The 15,248-nt window shown below is 41.6% G+C and overlaps 1 protein-coding gene across 1 annotated transcript in view; it reads left to right on the top strand.

Annotated features, from left to right (window-relative positions):
- The window catches only part of DEUP1 (deuterosome assembly protein 1), a 202,557-nt gene that overhangs the window by 113,957 nt on the left and 73,352 nt on the right, over window positions 1-15,248 (top strand). Inside the window, exon 3 of the mRNA XM_032426313.1 lies at window positions 8,913-8,983. Coding sequence (XP_032282204.1) covers window positions 8,937-8,983 — 47 coding nt within the window. The 5' untranslated portion in view covers window positions 8,913-8,936. The remainder of the gene's footprint in view (window positions 1-8,912; window positions 8,984-15,248) is intronic.

Here is a 15,248-nt window from a genome sequence, read left to right as displayed (position 1 = left end):
TCCATTTCTACTACTACAGTGGTTGGTTTATTTATCTATGATAAAAATGAGTTTCTGTACAAGATTTAAGAAGCATACTTAAATCCATCGAGCAGAGCATCAGTTAAAAATCTCCTGGCATTTTGGCGTGCCTGGGTCTCTCAGTCAGTTAAGTGTCTGACTTCGGCTCAGGTTATGATCTCAGGATCCAGTCCCCTTGTCCAGCTCCCCACTCAGTGGGGAGTCTGCTTTTTCCTCTCCCTCTCCATTTGCCCTTCCCCCCACTCGTGCTCTCTCTGTCTCTCAAATAAATAAATAAAATCTTTTTTTTTTTAAGATTTTTATTTATTTGACAGAGAGAGACACAGCGAGAGAGGGAACACAAGCAGGGGGAGTGGGAGAGGGAGAAGCAGGCTTCCCACTGAGCAGGGAGCCCGATGTGGGGCTTGAACTCAGGACCCTGGGATCATGACCTGAGCCGAAGGTAGATGTTTAACGACTGAGCCACCCAGGCGCCCCAATAAATAAAATCTTACAAAAAAAAAAAAAACTCAGGGCACCTGGGTGGCTCAGTCAGTGAAGCATCTGCCTTCGGCTCAGGTCATGGTCTGAGCCCCATGTCGGGCTCCGTGCTCAGTGGGGAGTCTCCTTAAGGATTTTCTCTCTCCCTCTGCCCCTCGCCACCACCCCACTCCAGCTGTCTATCTCTCTCTCTCTCAAATAAATAAATAAATCTTAAAAAAAAAAACCTCTTTTAAATTAAAAAAAATACCCTACCCTTAAGAAGGTGATGGAGCACATTCTCTATTCCTTAATTGTGGGCTGCACACGGTGACTTTCTTCTCCAAGAGTCTAGTATGGAAAGGATTGGGGGCGTAAGTTTACACTGGAGTAAAATGACAAACAGCATCTCAACCAGGTGACCAAGATCAACATCAACATAAATCAGGATGATAGCAGGTACCCTTTTTTTAAAATTTTTTAAATTAACATACAATGTATTGTTTGTTTCAGGGGTACAGCTCTGTGATTCATCAGTCTTACACAATTCACAGTGATCACCATAGCACATACCCTCCTCAATGTCCATCACCCAGATACCCATCCCTCCCACCCCCCACCACTCTAGAAACCCTCAGTTTGTTTCCTGAGATTAAGAGTCTCTTATGGTTCGTCTCCCTCTCTGGTTTCGTCTTGTTTCATTTTTCCCCCCTTCCCCTATGATCCTCTGTCTTATTTCTCAAATTCCTCATATCAGTGAGATCATATGATACTTGTCTTTCTCTGATTGACTTATTTCGCTTAGCATAATACCCTCTAGTTCCATCCATGTTGTTGCAAATGGCAAAATTTCATCTTTTTGTTGGCTGCATAATATTCCATTGTGTGTGTGTGTGTGTGTGTGTGTGTGTGTGTGTACAAAACACACACACACCACATCTTTATCCATTCATCTGTTGATGGACATCTAGGCTCTTTCCATAGTTTGGCTATTGTGGACATGATAGCTGGTACCCTTGATCCAATGTGCTAAAAATGGCAGTTTATTTCTGTGATCTTCCTCCCCAAACCCATAATCCCAGTCTAATCAGGAGAAAAACACTAGACAAATTCCATCTGAGGAACATTCCACAAAACCCCTAGCCAGCACTTCTTGAAACTGTCAAGATGATCAAAAACAAGGAAATTCTTAGAAACTGTCACAGCCAAGAAATGCCCAAGGAGACCTGGTAACTAAATGTAAGGTGTTATCCTGGATGGGGCCCTCCAACAGAAAAAAAGGACATTAGGTAAAAACTAAGGGAATATGAGTAAAATATGGACTTTATTTAATAATAATGTACCAGTATTGGTTTATTAATTGTAACAAAAGGACCATACTAATAATGTAAGATGTTGTTAATAAGGTCTACTGGATGTGGGGTATAAGGAAACTTTTTATATTATCTTTACAGTTTTTCTTAAATCTAAAACTGTTCTAAAATAAAAGACTTACTTTTTTTTTTAAGTCACAACAATAGAATAGCAGAAAACACATCCATCTTGACTTTGGCCCCAAGTGAAGGGAAATTCTTTCTCTGGAAATTTGTATTGTAAGTTGTCCGTACACTTATTTTTCATTCATTCATATTACCTGTATTGTCTGAAAATTTTCCTGTGAAGAATTTAATATAAAGTGGTTCGGGGTTGAGTAGGCTCCAAGGCAACTTCAAAAGCAAATGCAAATCCTCTCTGGAAGAATTTAACCTTAATGTAGCCTCAAAGATGTCTCAGAAATAAGTTCTTCTCCCCAAATTATCTCATAGTCAAAAATCATAAAACACACACACACAAATAAGACAACATGATAAGAACTAGCATTGATAGTTCTTGAAATTTTTGAGGTTGGAATCATAAGACACAAAATAAAAAATGACTATGAGTAATATGTTTAAAAAATTAAAAGAGAAGCTTGAACATTTGACACAGAAACAGGAATTATAAAAAGTGACAAAGATGATTTGCAAGTTATGCAAATTAAATCTTTTTATTTCAAATTAAACAAATACTTCTTGAGTACCCACTATAGGCTAGGGCATGAACTGGGTATATTCATATATATTATGTTTTATTTTCATAACAATAAATAATTATATTAAAAAGTACTAAAGTTGGAAACCTTCATCTTAAAATATTTTTCATTGTTTTGTCTTCTCTCTACTATCTGCAAACTTTCTTCTGATCTATTTTCTATTTCACAAATTCTCTCTGCACCTGTATCAAACTACTAGTACACACATCTGTCGTGTTCTTAATTATGGCTGTTAGTAATTTTTTTTTTGTTCTAGAATTTCTGTTTGGTTCCTTTTCAAAGATGTTAAGTCACCTTTTTTTAAGACTTTGAGAGAGAGAGAGAGTGAGTGGGAAGGAGAGGGAGAGAGAATATGAAGCAGATTGTGCTGAGTGCAGAGCCTGATGTGGGGCTCCACCCCACAGCCCGAGATCATGACCTGAGCCGAAACCAAGAGCCGGATGCTCAACTGACTGAGACACCCAGGTGTCCTGCTAAGTCACTTTTTATATTTAGTCCCCCTAAAGACTTTTTCAATCTTGTCTTTTTGTCTTTAACCATACTATTCATAGTTTTACAATTGTTTTCTGATTCCAGGATCTAAGGCTTCCATGGTTTTGTTTCTGTGGTCTGTAGTTTCTATTGATTTTCCCTGATGGCATCTTGTTTCCTGGCCCTGGATTATATTTGAGGATGTTCTGGTCATTGTATTTGAGAAATTATTCTTCCGAGTAATTTGAGGTCTAGAATGATTTTAATCTTCACCAAAGAAAATGTCTGCTTGCTTCCTCCAGGTGTCTTAATCTACCAGTCCGATACTGCCCCATCCATGCTCAGAGACTGAGGCTGTCCTGAATTACCCAGGCAATCCAAAACTGGGTTACAAATCGGTGAGGGTACTTATTTATTTCCATCTCACCATTTTCCTGAGGGCAAAGCCCTGTGGGGCTCCAATTTAAAGGCAGAACTCCTTACCTGGATTGAGGCCAGGCTTTGTCTTTTGTCGCCTTTGCTTCATAGGACCAACAAAACCACCTTTGTACTCATTCCTTCCAGAGCATCATATACCTCCCAGGCAAAAAGCAGCATTGAGTGCTGGGCCCACTTCTCTAGGTTCTTGCCTTTTCCTAGACTTTGACCCAATGATTTCTCACTATCATATTAGCTTGGGACTTGAAAATCTTTAACAGAGATGAACTTCTAGGAAGAGCTGACTCCCCAGAGGGGGCTCCAAATTCGTTTTCCTCACTGGGGACTTATCACTTTAGCATTGCCCCTGCTGTGCCTGATTCCAGGAAATAAGTTATTCCATCCATGAAACTTTAGCTCAAGATTATAAAAAATCTTTTGTTTCCCTTAATGCCCAAGAGAGGATGACTTTTCAAAACCACAGTGCTAAAACACTAAGGGTCTATAAGAAGGAAAAGTAGAAGAAAAAAATTATGATTGCCATTTTCCAAAGAATTTGGTTTTGTTTTCTGAACCTAAAATGAGTCCTGATGTTTATAATTCCCATCAGGAAGACACACTCCTTTGGCATCTAGGTCCCAGACAAAACTAAGAGGTAAGGCCCTCCCATTTACTCTGAATTCTCTTTGGAGAAGCAGCCCTTACTAGGAGAATTGATAGGACTGTGAATCATAATGCAGTGAAAGACCTCTCCCTGCCTGGCTAAGGGTCCCAGTTATGTGTTTGTCTTCAGATGTCTGATCCCTCTTCCAACCTAGAGACAGTGAATGAGGATTTTGATGGAGGAGACTTTCATAGTCCCTCTCAAAAACATCCAAATAATTTAGAATCTCTCTCATTGCGTGACCCTTCACACTTAACGAAGGGCTTTACAGTACATTGGCCAGGCACCTGTATTCTGGGGCTGTGCTGTCCAGTATGGTAGCCACCAGTCACGTGTGGCTATTGAGCACTTGAATATGGCTCTATGAACTGATCGTGCTGTAAGGATAAACTACGAACCAGATTTTGAAAACTTAGTATGGAAAAAAAGAATGTACAAAAATTATCTCAATAATTTTTATATTGACTATATGTTGAAATAGTATTTTGGATTTATTAAGTTAAATAAATATATTATTAACACCTACTTTTTATTTTTTTAATTTGACTACTACAATATGTAAAATTACATAAGTGGCTTGCATTATTATATTTCTATCGGACAGTGCTGCCTCTAGGGTGATCTTGGTTCTAAAGACTGAATTTCCTCTTCCTGAATAGTTATTTTCCGAACTAGGATATGTACTGAAGTATCTTCAGAAAATTCCTGAACTTGCTTCCATTTATAGAAGTGGCATGATATAGTAAGAAAAAAACACCTGAGTTCTAATCTCTATGTTTGTTATTAACTAGTAATGAAGGTAGTCAAATCATTTTAACTCTTCGAGTCTGAGTTTCTCTATATAAAATGAAAGGGTTGAACCATGTTCCCTCTATGGTTTCTTCCAGTTCTATGATTACTTGATCTTTATTATGTTAAAATTTCTCCTAAAATATTTTCCATGGATAAGATGGACTTAGCTTTTTATTATAATGTATATATAATTTTAAACCTTCTTTTGAAGATATAAAAATAAATATTTGCCTTGTAAAAAAGATGTTAAGCTAATTTATAAAACCCTGTATATGCTAACGTGCACATTCCTTTTCTGTGCTATTATTGCAGGTTTTGCTGTGAAAACTATTTTGTTAATGATAGTTTTTCCATTTTTAAGGTTCAATCTATGGCTATGATTATTATTTATTTTATATCATTGGTCCCCTAGCTTCTCCTCCACAGATCATTCTTCTTCCTCAGACATTATGTCTTCTACACTCTCTTTTGACCATTTCTGGTTATATTTTATGTCTTATTCTGGCCTCAGTCTCTTTCAGGACTGAGTTCTCTTGCTATCTCTTACCAGCAGCCTGGTCATATTCTTCCCCTCCTTTAGACTCAGGGACTTCCTGCTTTCCTCATCCCTTTCACAACAATTTCATCTGAAAAGATACAATAATAGGTCCACTTCAGGGTAAATTCCAGTCTTTGCAGTTACTTTTTATTTGAAGGGTGGGGGGCAGTGAGGTGGTGGGAAGGTAGGTCTTTACATTTTGAGCCTCTATTCCTATTAAATTGAGTGGAGTGTTTCCATTCTATATTTAAATTTTCTTAAACTGCATCACATACTTATGCTTTGCAAGCCCTGCCCACACCCATTCTTTCTTGTAAAAATGTGGCTTTAAACACATCTACAGTTACCTATGCAAGTAGGTATGTCTGCTCAAGAAACCTACTCAACCTTAACTTTTGGACAGAGATTGAGGAGCACTGAATTTAGAGTAAGACAATCTAGGTTCATTATCTTAGCTGCATTTGAACCAGATGTATCATCTTGGACAAATCCATTATCTGAGGTTTAGGTTCCTAATCTGCTAAAAGGAGCTATAATAACCCCTGTTACACATGTCACATGGTACTTCTGAGCATCTAAGGAAATAATGATCATGAAAGTACTTACCAATGGTAAAGCGCCCCTCAGCGTGAGCGATATTGGGCATCCTGAAACTTCATTAAATTTTGTTCCTACTTCCATTTTCCCTTCTTCGGGTCAGAATAAATACATTGACCCATTAAGCTTAGACAAGAATAGAGAATATGACTTAAGGTTTCCAGAATAATGGAAAGTTTCAAGTTAAGATGAAATGATCATTCTCTTCATTCAATCATAATGAGAGCTATGAAACACTTATTAGAACTAATGACCTAAGTTACTTTACACAATTCATCTAGGAAACTTAATTTGTCAAGAAACAGCAAATGGTTTTTTGAAATTCAAATGGAACGTGGATGGAGGGATTGGGGTCAATGTTAAATTGATAGTCATTTTAAGGAGCAAATTAATGTTAATGTCATGAAAGTGGAGTGCAAAGAAAAGATTTTAAGAATTAGATGTTAATCAACTGGATGTTTGAGAAAGAATGCTGTTCCTAAAATTGAGGCAAAAATATTTTCCAAATACAAATTCAAGTGCTTAAAAATATTACCCAAGGAATCAATAGAAAAAATCGTGTGTGTATACAAGTATATATATATTCTTTCCTGTTCTTTGAAATCAGAACTATGAGACAGAGCTTCTATCATCTATTATTCTTGGAATTTAGTGAAAAAAGAAAAGAATTTGGAATCAGTCACTCGGTTCCCTCCTTCCCCTACTTAGGAGCTATTTCCTTCTCCTTAAAAAGGGAGGCAATCCTGTCTGCTCCGCCTAACAGGCAAAGTTGTGCTAAGGACCAGGGCGCTGTGTGGGAAAAACAGGGACGGTTGCTGCTATTAGGACGACCAGAGTAGCTGTGCGCGGAGCAATGCAGTTTGAAACCCCCTAGCTCTTCTGAGGTGAAAGACACCTTGGCGAAGAGAAAGGCAGTTCTCTTGACCCCACGTCTATTTCATTTCTGATGCCACTTCAAACGTGGGTAAGAGGGAGGAGGGCCGGGGGAATTTAAGAAAGTTGGATACAGGGGAGAATGGCTGGCTCAAGAGCATGCGACTCTTGATCTCTGGGGTTGTGAGTTCGAGCCCCACCTTCGGTGTAGAGATTACTTAAAAATGGAATCTTAAAAAAAAAGAAAAGAAACTTGGACGCAGACCGCCTCCCCGCCTCCCCTCTTCCTTCATTCAACAAATACTTCTCCGACCCCTGTTGGGTGGCTGACCCTGGGCTAGTGAGAGCCGCGAAGAGGAAAGGACCCAGAATGTGGTTTCCGGGAGGACGCCGTCTAGGGAGCACACGCCGGACGCGTAACTGCGGGTCGGCGAGGACCGGCGAGGACCTGGGAGCACCCCCCCACTCCCGACAAAGCCCCTCCGCGGCGGCTGCCCAGCCCATCCCCCCGCACCCCTACACGGCGGCGGCCAGTTGCGGCCGCGTCCCCATGGCAACCAGTGGCGGCGCGGCGGGCAGGCGGCTGGCCGGGAGGGAGACGCCCTAACGGCCTCGGCGGCCGCGCGGACGCCAGGCCCGGGTGGCGGGAGCGCGGCGGCGGGCGGCGGGGCCCCTCGGGGCGGGCCGGGCGGAGGGTGACCCCGGCGTTCCTGCTCCGGGGGCCTCAGACCTCTCGGGAGAGCGTGGCGCTGCGCAGGTAACCCGCCCCGGCCCCCGGGACCCGGTCTCGACCCCCCTCGACCTGGCCCCTCGGCTGGGCTTGCCCAGGGCGGGGGCGAGGGACCCCTGCAGGCCGGCTGCTGCGCGGGGGGCCGGGCGTGAACCGTGCGCGCGCCGGCGGGGCGAGCCCGGGATGTCGGGAGGGTAGTGCGCCGGGTCTCCCTGAGTCAGCAGGTGTAGGTGCTAGCTGTGTGGCCTTGGGCGAGTCACCTAGCTTGTCTGTGCCTCGGTTTCCCTGACGTTAAAGTGAGTGATTGGAAGAACCTGCAAAATCAGTTTATTCATTTGTCCCTCCTAGTCAAGGTTTCGTTCCCTATCCCTGCTCCTCACCTCTCTGCTCCACACACAATCCCAGAGCCTCTCTTTAATTTGGAAGTGACGTGAGCCCGGGAGTCTTCCTCCTCGTTCTGCCATCTTGAATGCTATTTAATTGACTTTAATTCAGTGATTCAGAGGAGTTGAAGTTCTTTTCAATACTTTGTCCATTTATTCTCATATATATTTTTTTAATTAAAACTTTGTTGCTGGGGAAAACGTTTTTCTTTCCTTTTCTTTCTTTCTTTCCTTCCTTCCTCCCTCCCGCCCACCTTTCTTTCTTTTCTTTCTTCCTTCCTTCCTTTCTTCCTTCCTTCCTTTCTTTCTTTCTTTCTTTCTTTCTTTTCCTTTTCTTTTCTTTCTTTCTTCTTTTTCTTTCAGCAAGTACTAACATCCAGGTAAACAGGTGCCCACAAAGCCATTGAGGAATTGTAAGATTTATATTTTTAGGCAACTCTTAACCTGTTTGTCCTAAATCTCATGGTATATTTATTCTAACAAAACCCAGAAAGGGCCAAAGAGAGAATTTACTTAAAATAAAGGCGAACTTTTAAGGGACAAGAAAGGAAAGTTTGAGAACATTTAGCTTTAACTCCTCTACAATAGGAATTCTCTTTTACTCATCTCATGTGATGAGCCCTTTGCAAAGTACCTGGCACCAAGCTGTTCTTCAAGAAATAGTGAATGAATGCTCATTTCAGCCAATGTCATGTATTTCAACTCATGACTGAACCAATGTCATAAATGCAGGGGGGAATTTTTAAAAAGGTCCAAATTTCTGCATTTTGTAGAACCAAGAGCTGCTACACTTGGAGAAGTGCACACAGCATGGTTTGCCAATAGCAGAATTTTCTTGCTTTATAAGTGAATAAAGTAAGCGTTTTAGTAATCTAGATCATTTTCTCCCCTAATAGATTAAAAATCAAGAAACAAATCAGATGCAGCACTTTCTTGACATGGAAAACCAAGCCCATAATATGATGGGGTAAGTGTTGATTGAAAATTTTCAGTTTAATAAGTGGGTCCTTAACTATCCCCAAAATTCCCAGATGATACATGAATTTCAAAACTGAGTATTAATAGAAGGATGTACCAATTACTTTTGGTGAGGTGGATGGAGGGAAATTCAAGTGATTCTAATCAAGAACCTATGGTATGTGTCTTTCCAATTTTGACTATGGGTCTGTATTGGAAAATCACCATTTTCCAACTTTTAGTGAGTTTTTCCGGTGGTTTAGGGTGATGGGTGCCCACACAGACCAGTGTGCTCTTGGGTTCCTAGCAGCTCCCACCCAGTTTGCTTCTTTCTTGCTGCACTGAGTGTCCCAGGCTTCCCTGCACACTTGTCCTGAAGGCTGAACTCAACCCTTAAACATAGCCTCAGAACAGATTTGGCTCCTACAGACTCTGCAGAGAACAAACTGATGGTCACCGGAGAGCAGGTGGGTGGTGGGATGGGTGAGACAGGTGATGGGGATTAAAGAGTGCATTTATCATGATGAGCGCTGGGCGAGGTATGGAACTGCTGAATCACTATATTGTACACCTGAAACTAATATAACACCATATGTTAACTATCCTGGAATTAAAATTTAAAAACTTAATAAAATTTAAAAAAAAGATTTGGCTCCTCCAACAACAATAAGAACTGAACATTTTACCAAAGGTCTCATGAAGAGATAAGGGACAGAATTTGTACAGCATTCCCCACTGCAAAAAATTAAATTCCCTTTCACAAATACCTGTCCCCACCCCTCCCATGCCACCACGACCACAAAGGTTCCTCTTCCTGTTGTTTCATTAGTCAGCAGGCCACTGGCTAACCCCAAAGCTGGGGGCCGGGCAGAGGAGGGGACAGGTGAGGGGCGAACACGGGAGGGACAGTGGGTACGAGTGATACTCTAGTGCGTAATCTTGACTGTGACTGACTTGCACTCGTCAAACCTCTCCAAGTGTCTCCCTTTCAGTTATTCTGCTCAGACCATGACTTTGACATCATGCTGAAGGAAAGCTGCATAGGTCTGGGTAAGAATAAAGGTCGGTTTTGTAAATCCTGCTGCATACGCCTCCTTACAACAGCCCGGCTGCTATTGTTCTCATTGTATAACTAAGAGAATCGAGTGTACTAGTTAGATTATAGTCTAAGGTCTTGTAATAAGGAGACCCCGAAATACAGTGGTTTAAATAAGATTGCAGTTTATTTCTCTTTCATGGACAAGTTTTGGGATAAGCAGCCCAGGACTGGGAGGGCAGCTGTGCCCTCTTCATGGCATGATTTTTATGCCTGGACCCAAAGTGGTGGCTTCAGTTTCCACTGCTGTGCTCCTGCCAGAGCGAAGGGGGAAGGGCAAGAGGAGAGGAGATTTGGTTCCTTTTTGGAATGTGCCCTGGAAATAGCAGGCCTCACTTCCAGCCATTTCCTTTAGGCCAGAACTTCGTCCCAGAGCTACAGCTAGCTAGCTGCAAGAAAGGTTGGAACATGTGGTCTCTAACTGAGCAGCTCGATGGCCAGCTAAAGCCTAGGTGATGAAAGGAAGAAGAATGGATGTTGGTGGACAGTTAGCAGCCTCTGCCACATTTCTGAGCTGAGAAAGGTAGAAAGAAAGAGAAATAAAGCAGCAGCTTGCCCCAGAATGTACAACTGGTTAGTGGAAAGGTAGGATTTGAATTCGGATACATGTGGCTCTAATCCCTGCATGCTTTGCTCCACGGGAAATGGGTGGCCCTGAGATGTGAGAGCAGCCTGCGTGCTCTCTGTGGCAGAGCCCGGTTAGGATTCGGGGCTGAGCGGGTGTTAGGTCCCTGCTGTGATGACGGCACTGAGGGCTAAGAGGCGGATTGGAGGTCTCGAACCCGAGGCTTGATACCAGATACCACTTGACTCCTGCAGATCTGAGGCCATGGAGACTGCTATTTGTCTTCATTCATTCTTTTGGGGGAAAAGTGTAGAATATTGAATGCATAGCAAGCACAACACTAAGTCTCTTAGTTTATACAAAGATCATTAAGAAACAGACCTTAAGGAGCTTAGAATTTAGTGGAGAGTCACAGAGCTTGTTTGGGTACAATGTAACCACAAGCCAGAAGTGAATGAGAATCACTAGAGGTTTCCCTGAGGAACTACCCTACTCATCCCAGCAGACATGGGACCAGACATTGTCTACCATGGTCTACAAAGCATGAAGAGCCAGGCTGGCTTTGCTTCTGTCCTACATGCTATTGAGATATATGTAAAAATCGAGATCATAAAGACAATAAAACCTCATCAGGTTTCACAGAGGTGTGTTACAGAGCTTATCAAACCATGTCACCTACATACACAGTAACATTTTGTGGCGCAACTTCATCTAACAGATATTTATCTAGAGTCTACTATAAGCCATTGATTGGTCTCAGCACCAAAAGAGAGCAGTGAACAAAACGAGGCCACTCCTCCAAGGGTTAGTGGGAGATACTAACATGTTTCATATGGTCATATGAAGAGAAACAAAGCAGGCTAAGGATGGGAGGTTGAATGGGGTGATCAAAGAATGGTTCCTGGTCAGGTGGCTTTGGGGCAGAGATTATATTGGGCAAAGAGAGTTCCAGACAGTAGGAACAGAAAGTGTGAAGGGGTAAGGAGGGAGCTTTTGCCCAGAACATTCGTTGGGTGAGTCATTATGCTCTGACACCTGGGTTATCACAGGGTTTGATTTTAATTTTAAATCCATGATTTCCCCCAATTATAGGTGTTTGTATTTGTGCCATAATAATCAACTTAAACTCCTTCTAATCAAAACAGCCTTATCTGAGTTTGTCCTTTTCATTTGTTTTTAGAGTGTGTGCCCAGAACATAAGTAATTACAGAATGAACAAATGATGTATTTGTATTGGCCTGTTAAAGAGAACCGTGTCTAGATTTTGCTTTGTTTGTTTACTTCTTAATTCCTACTCTTACTAGCTTGTCCTTGTATGATTTATTTTACTTATCTTGTTGTCCTGATTTTTGAGTTGAAAAATCTGGTTCAGTTATTTTTATGATTTCTGAATTTTATGATTTCTTTAAGCTTCTCCTGAGCACAGCTCTGCTGTGGGCCATAGTATTAGTGTTTCCACTCTCATGTCCTAAATAGTCTGGTATTTCAACTTTGATTTCCTCTGTGACTAATTTGAGATATTTAAGACATGTAACTTCTGGGGGGGTGTTAATTATATTTTTATTATTATTACTTTCTAATCTCCCTACCACCACTATGGCCTATCTGATATTTCAATTTTGTTAAGAGTGTTCTTATAATCTGTTGCATGATCAGTTGTTAGAAATGTCCTTTGGGCTTTGAAAACACATGTATATTCTGTATTGGTTGAGTAAAAAGGTTAAAAAAGTTATATACGGGTTATCGGACCTTTTACTAAGTATGTTTAAATCATGTTTTTCAAATCCATTGTTACCTTACTTTTTGTCTATTTGATCTGTCAAATTTTAAGAAAGAGCTTTACCATAATTGTGGTTTTGTCCAATTCTTATATTTGGAACAGTTTTTGTCTTACAGATTTCAGTGTTCTGTTGCTTAATGCATTGAGGTTCATGGATGTTATATCTTCTTGGTATATTATAGGATTTAGCTTTATAAAAGATCTCACAAGTATAGGTTAATGTGTTTTTTTGTTGTTGAAATTCTGCTTTGCCTGATATTCATATTGCTGTCTCTGCTGTCTTTTTAGTTTAACTTTAGTCTGTAATGTCCTTGTTCATCCCCTTTGTAACGGAAGAAACTCAGTCTTTTCCTTTCTCTGTAGGGAGAAACCCAGTTCTTCTCTTCTATGTCTTTCTTCCCTCTGTGCCTTTATCTTCACAGAGAACATTTCACTTCTGATGCTTCTGGTCATCAAATGTGTGAAGGTTTTTCCCCGCCAAGCAATTGTCTGTGACACCAGCTGGGTGTCCTACAATTTAACGCAATTCTGACACCGCCTGCCTGGTGATGGCACGAGGTCACACAGGTGAAGGGCTCAGCCCCACAAGCCTGCTCCTCCTGCCGTGTTAGATGCCAGGAGCAAGCCCAGGTTGCTGCCTGTGCTTCGGACTGCTGTAGATGGCAGGTTCCAGTGCCCCCCACCTAATTTGCTAGAGTGGCTCACAGAACTCGGGGAAACACGTTTATCAGGACAAAGGGGAAAGGCTACAGATGAACAGCCAGATGGAAGAGAGGCATAGGGCGAGGTGTGTGGGAAGGGGTGCTTGGCTTCCAGGCCCTTGCCAGGTGGGCCAGCCTCCCAGCACTTCCTGTCTTACCAACCCAGAAGCTCTCCGAACCCTGTGTTTTGGGGATTTTTTTATGGTGGCTCCATCGTATAGGCATAATGGACCATTAATAGAAGGTGGAGCTGAAAATTCCAAGCTTCCAATCATGGCTTGGTCTTTGCAGTGACCAGCCCTCATCCAGGAGCCCACCTAGAACTGCCTCATTAGAACAAAAGGCACTCCTATCACCTGGGAAATTACAAAGTTCCCCTTGTGCCGGGAACCAGGGTCAAAGATCCAGATGTTAGAGCAAAAGATGCTCCTGGTGCTCTTATCACTTAGGAAATGGCAAGGATTTTAGCAGCTCTGCGCCAGGAATTGGGGGCAGAGACCAATATATATTTTCTATCATCTCACACTCTTGTTTTGAATATTTTTATATCATATTGTGTCTCTTGTAAGGAACATATGGTTAGATTTAATAATATACCTCAGTTGGAGAGTCTCTGCCATGAAAAGGAGGATCTATTTCTTTATTTATGCTAATATTTGACCCATTTTGATTTCCCCAAATTTACCAGTCTGATCTAATTTTCTTTTTCCTCATTTTCTCTTAGAAGTTTTACATCCTATTTTATAAGTTGTCAGTGGACATTTTTTTAAAGATTTTATTTATTTATTTATTAGAGAGAGAGAGAGACAGAGCACCAACAGGGGGAGGGGCAAAGGGAGAGGGAGAAGCAGACTTCCCGCTGAGCAGTGAGCCCCATGTGGGGCTTTCTTTCCGGTTTGTTCTTCCCTCCTTCCTTCCTTTTTCTTTCTCTGTGTGTGTGTGTGTGTGTGTGCGCGTGTGTGTGAACGTTTATAGGATTTTTTTTTTTATCCTTGGAATTTACAAATTTGTCAGGATAACTTTCTAGGTATGGATTCTTTTGCCATGATCCTTCACATCATTTGGTGAACACTTTTACACTAAAGATTCAAATCTCTTCAACTCAGTGACATTTTCTTCTATTTCTTTGGTTAATGATTCTCCACTCTTTTGTTTCATTCTCATCCCCTAGAAGGATCCTGTCTTTTTCTTTTCTCTCATAATTTCCGTTGTCCTGAGGACTTTCTTGAGTTTTCTCACTTTTATTTCAGCACTGATTATGTTGTTTTTACTGCCTCTCCTGGGACTTTTAGTACTGGCAACCATGTCAGGACCCTGAGATCAGGACCGTGAGATCATGACCTGAGCCAAAGTCAGACGGCGAACGGACTGAGCCACCCAGGTGCCCCTAAAGGTCATTTCTAAATAGGAATTTGATAGGAATAAAATGCATTGAGCAATCCTAAGGTCAACGAAATACATTTATAGAGTCCCAAAATGTATGAATTCCAGAGTGTTGCTTTTTTTTTTTTTAAAGATTTTATTTATTTATTTGACAGAGAGAGACACAGCGAAAGAGGGAACAAAAGCGGGGGGAGTGGGAGAGGGAGAAGCAGGCCTCCCGCCAAGCAGGGAGCCCTACGTGGGGCTTGATCCCAGCACTCTGGGATCATGACCCGAGCCAAAAGAAGGCAGACGCTCAATGACTGAGCCACCCAGGTGCCCCCAGAGTGTTGCTTTTAAAAAATGGTTTTTTTTTCCTTGTATAAGTGGATTCCCCTATAATGGCTAACTTCTTTAAAATACCTTTTCTAACTGAAACAGAACATTTATCCAGATCTTTCTTTACTGAGTTACACATGTGTATAGTTTAAAAAGTCATTTGGTTCCTTATCGCTGTTATCAAAAAACAAGTCTCCTGTTCCCTCCCCAGTGGCAATTCTTTTGGTATTTATCTCCCTATCTCTAAATAACATGCTTATCTTGCTACTTCTTGATTTTCAGTTTTAAGCATTATCTATTGGCATCCATCATGGTTACTTTTTCTGCCTTCACCACCTCATCCCCACCAGACACACAGTCCCACACACACATACACACACACACACACACACACACAGTCCCCCCCCACACATACACACAGTCCCATACATA

Source organism: Phoca vitulina, unplaced genomic scaffold (assembly GCF_004348235.1).
Source record: "Phoca vitulina isolate PV1807 unplaced genomic scaffold, GSC_HSeal_1.0 scaffold34, whole genome shotgun sequence".
NCBI classification, from domain to species: Eukaryota; Metazoa; Chordata; class Mammalia; order Carnivora; family Phocidae; genus Phoca; species Phoca vitulina.
This window is presented reverse-complemented; position numbering and strand designations above follow the sequence as displayed.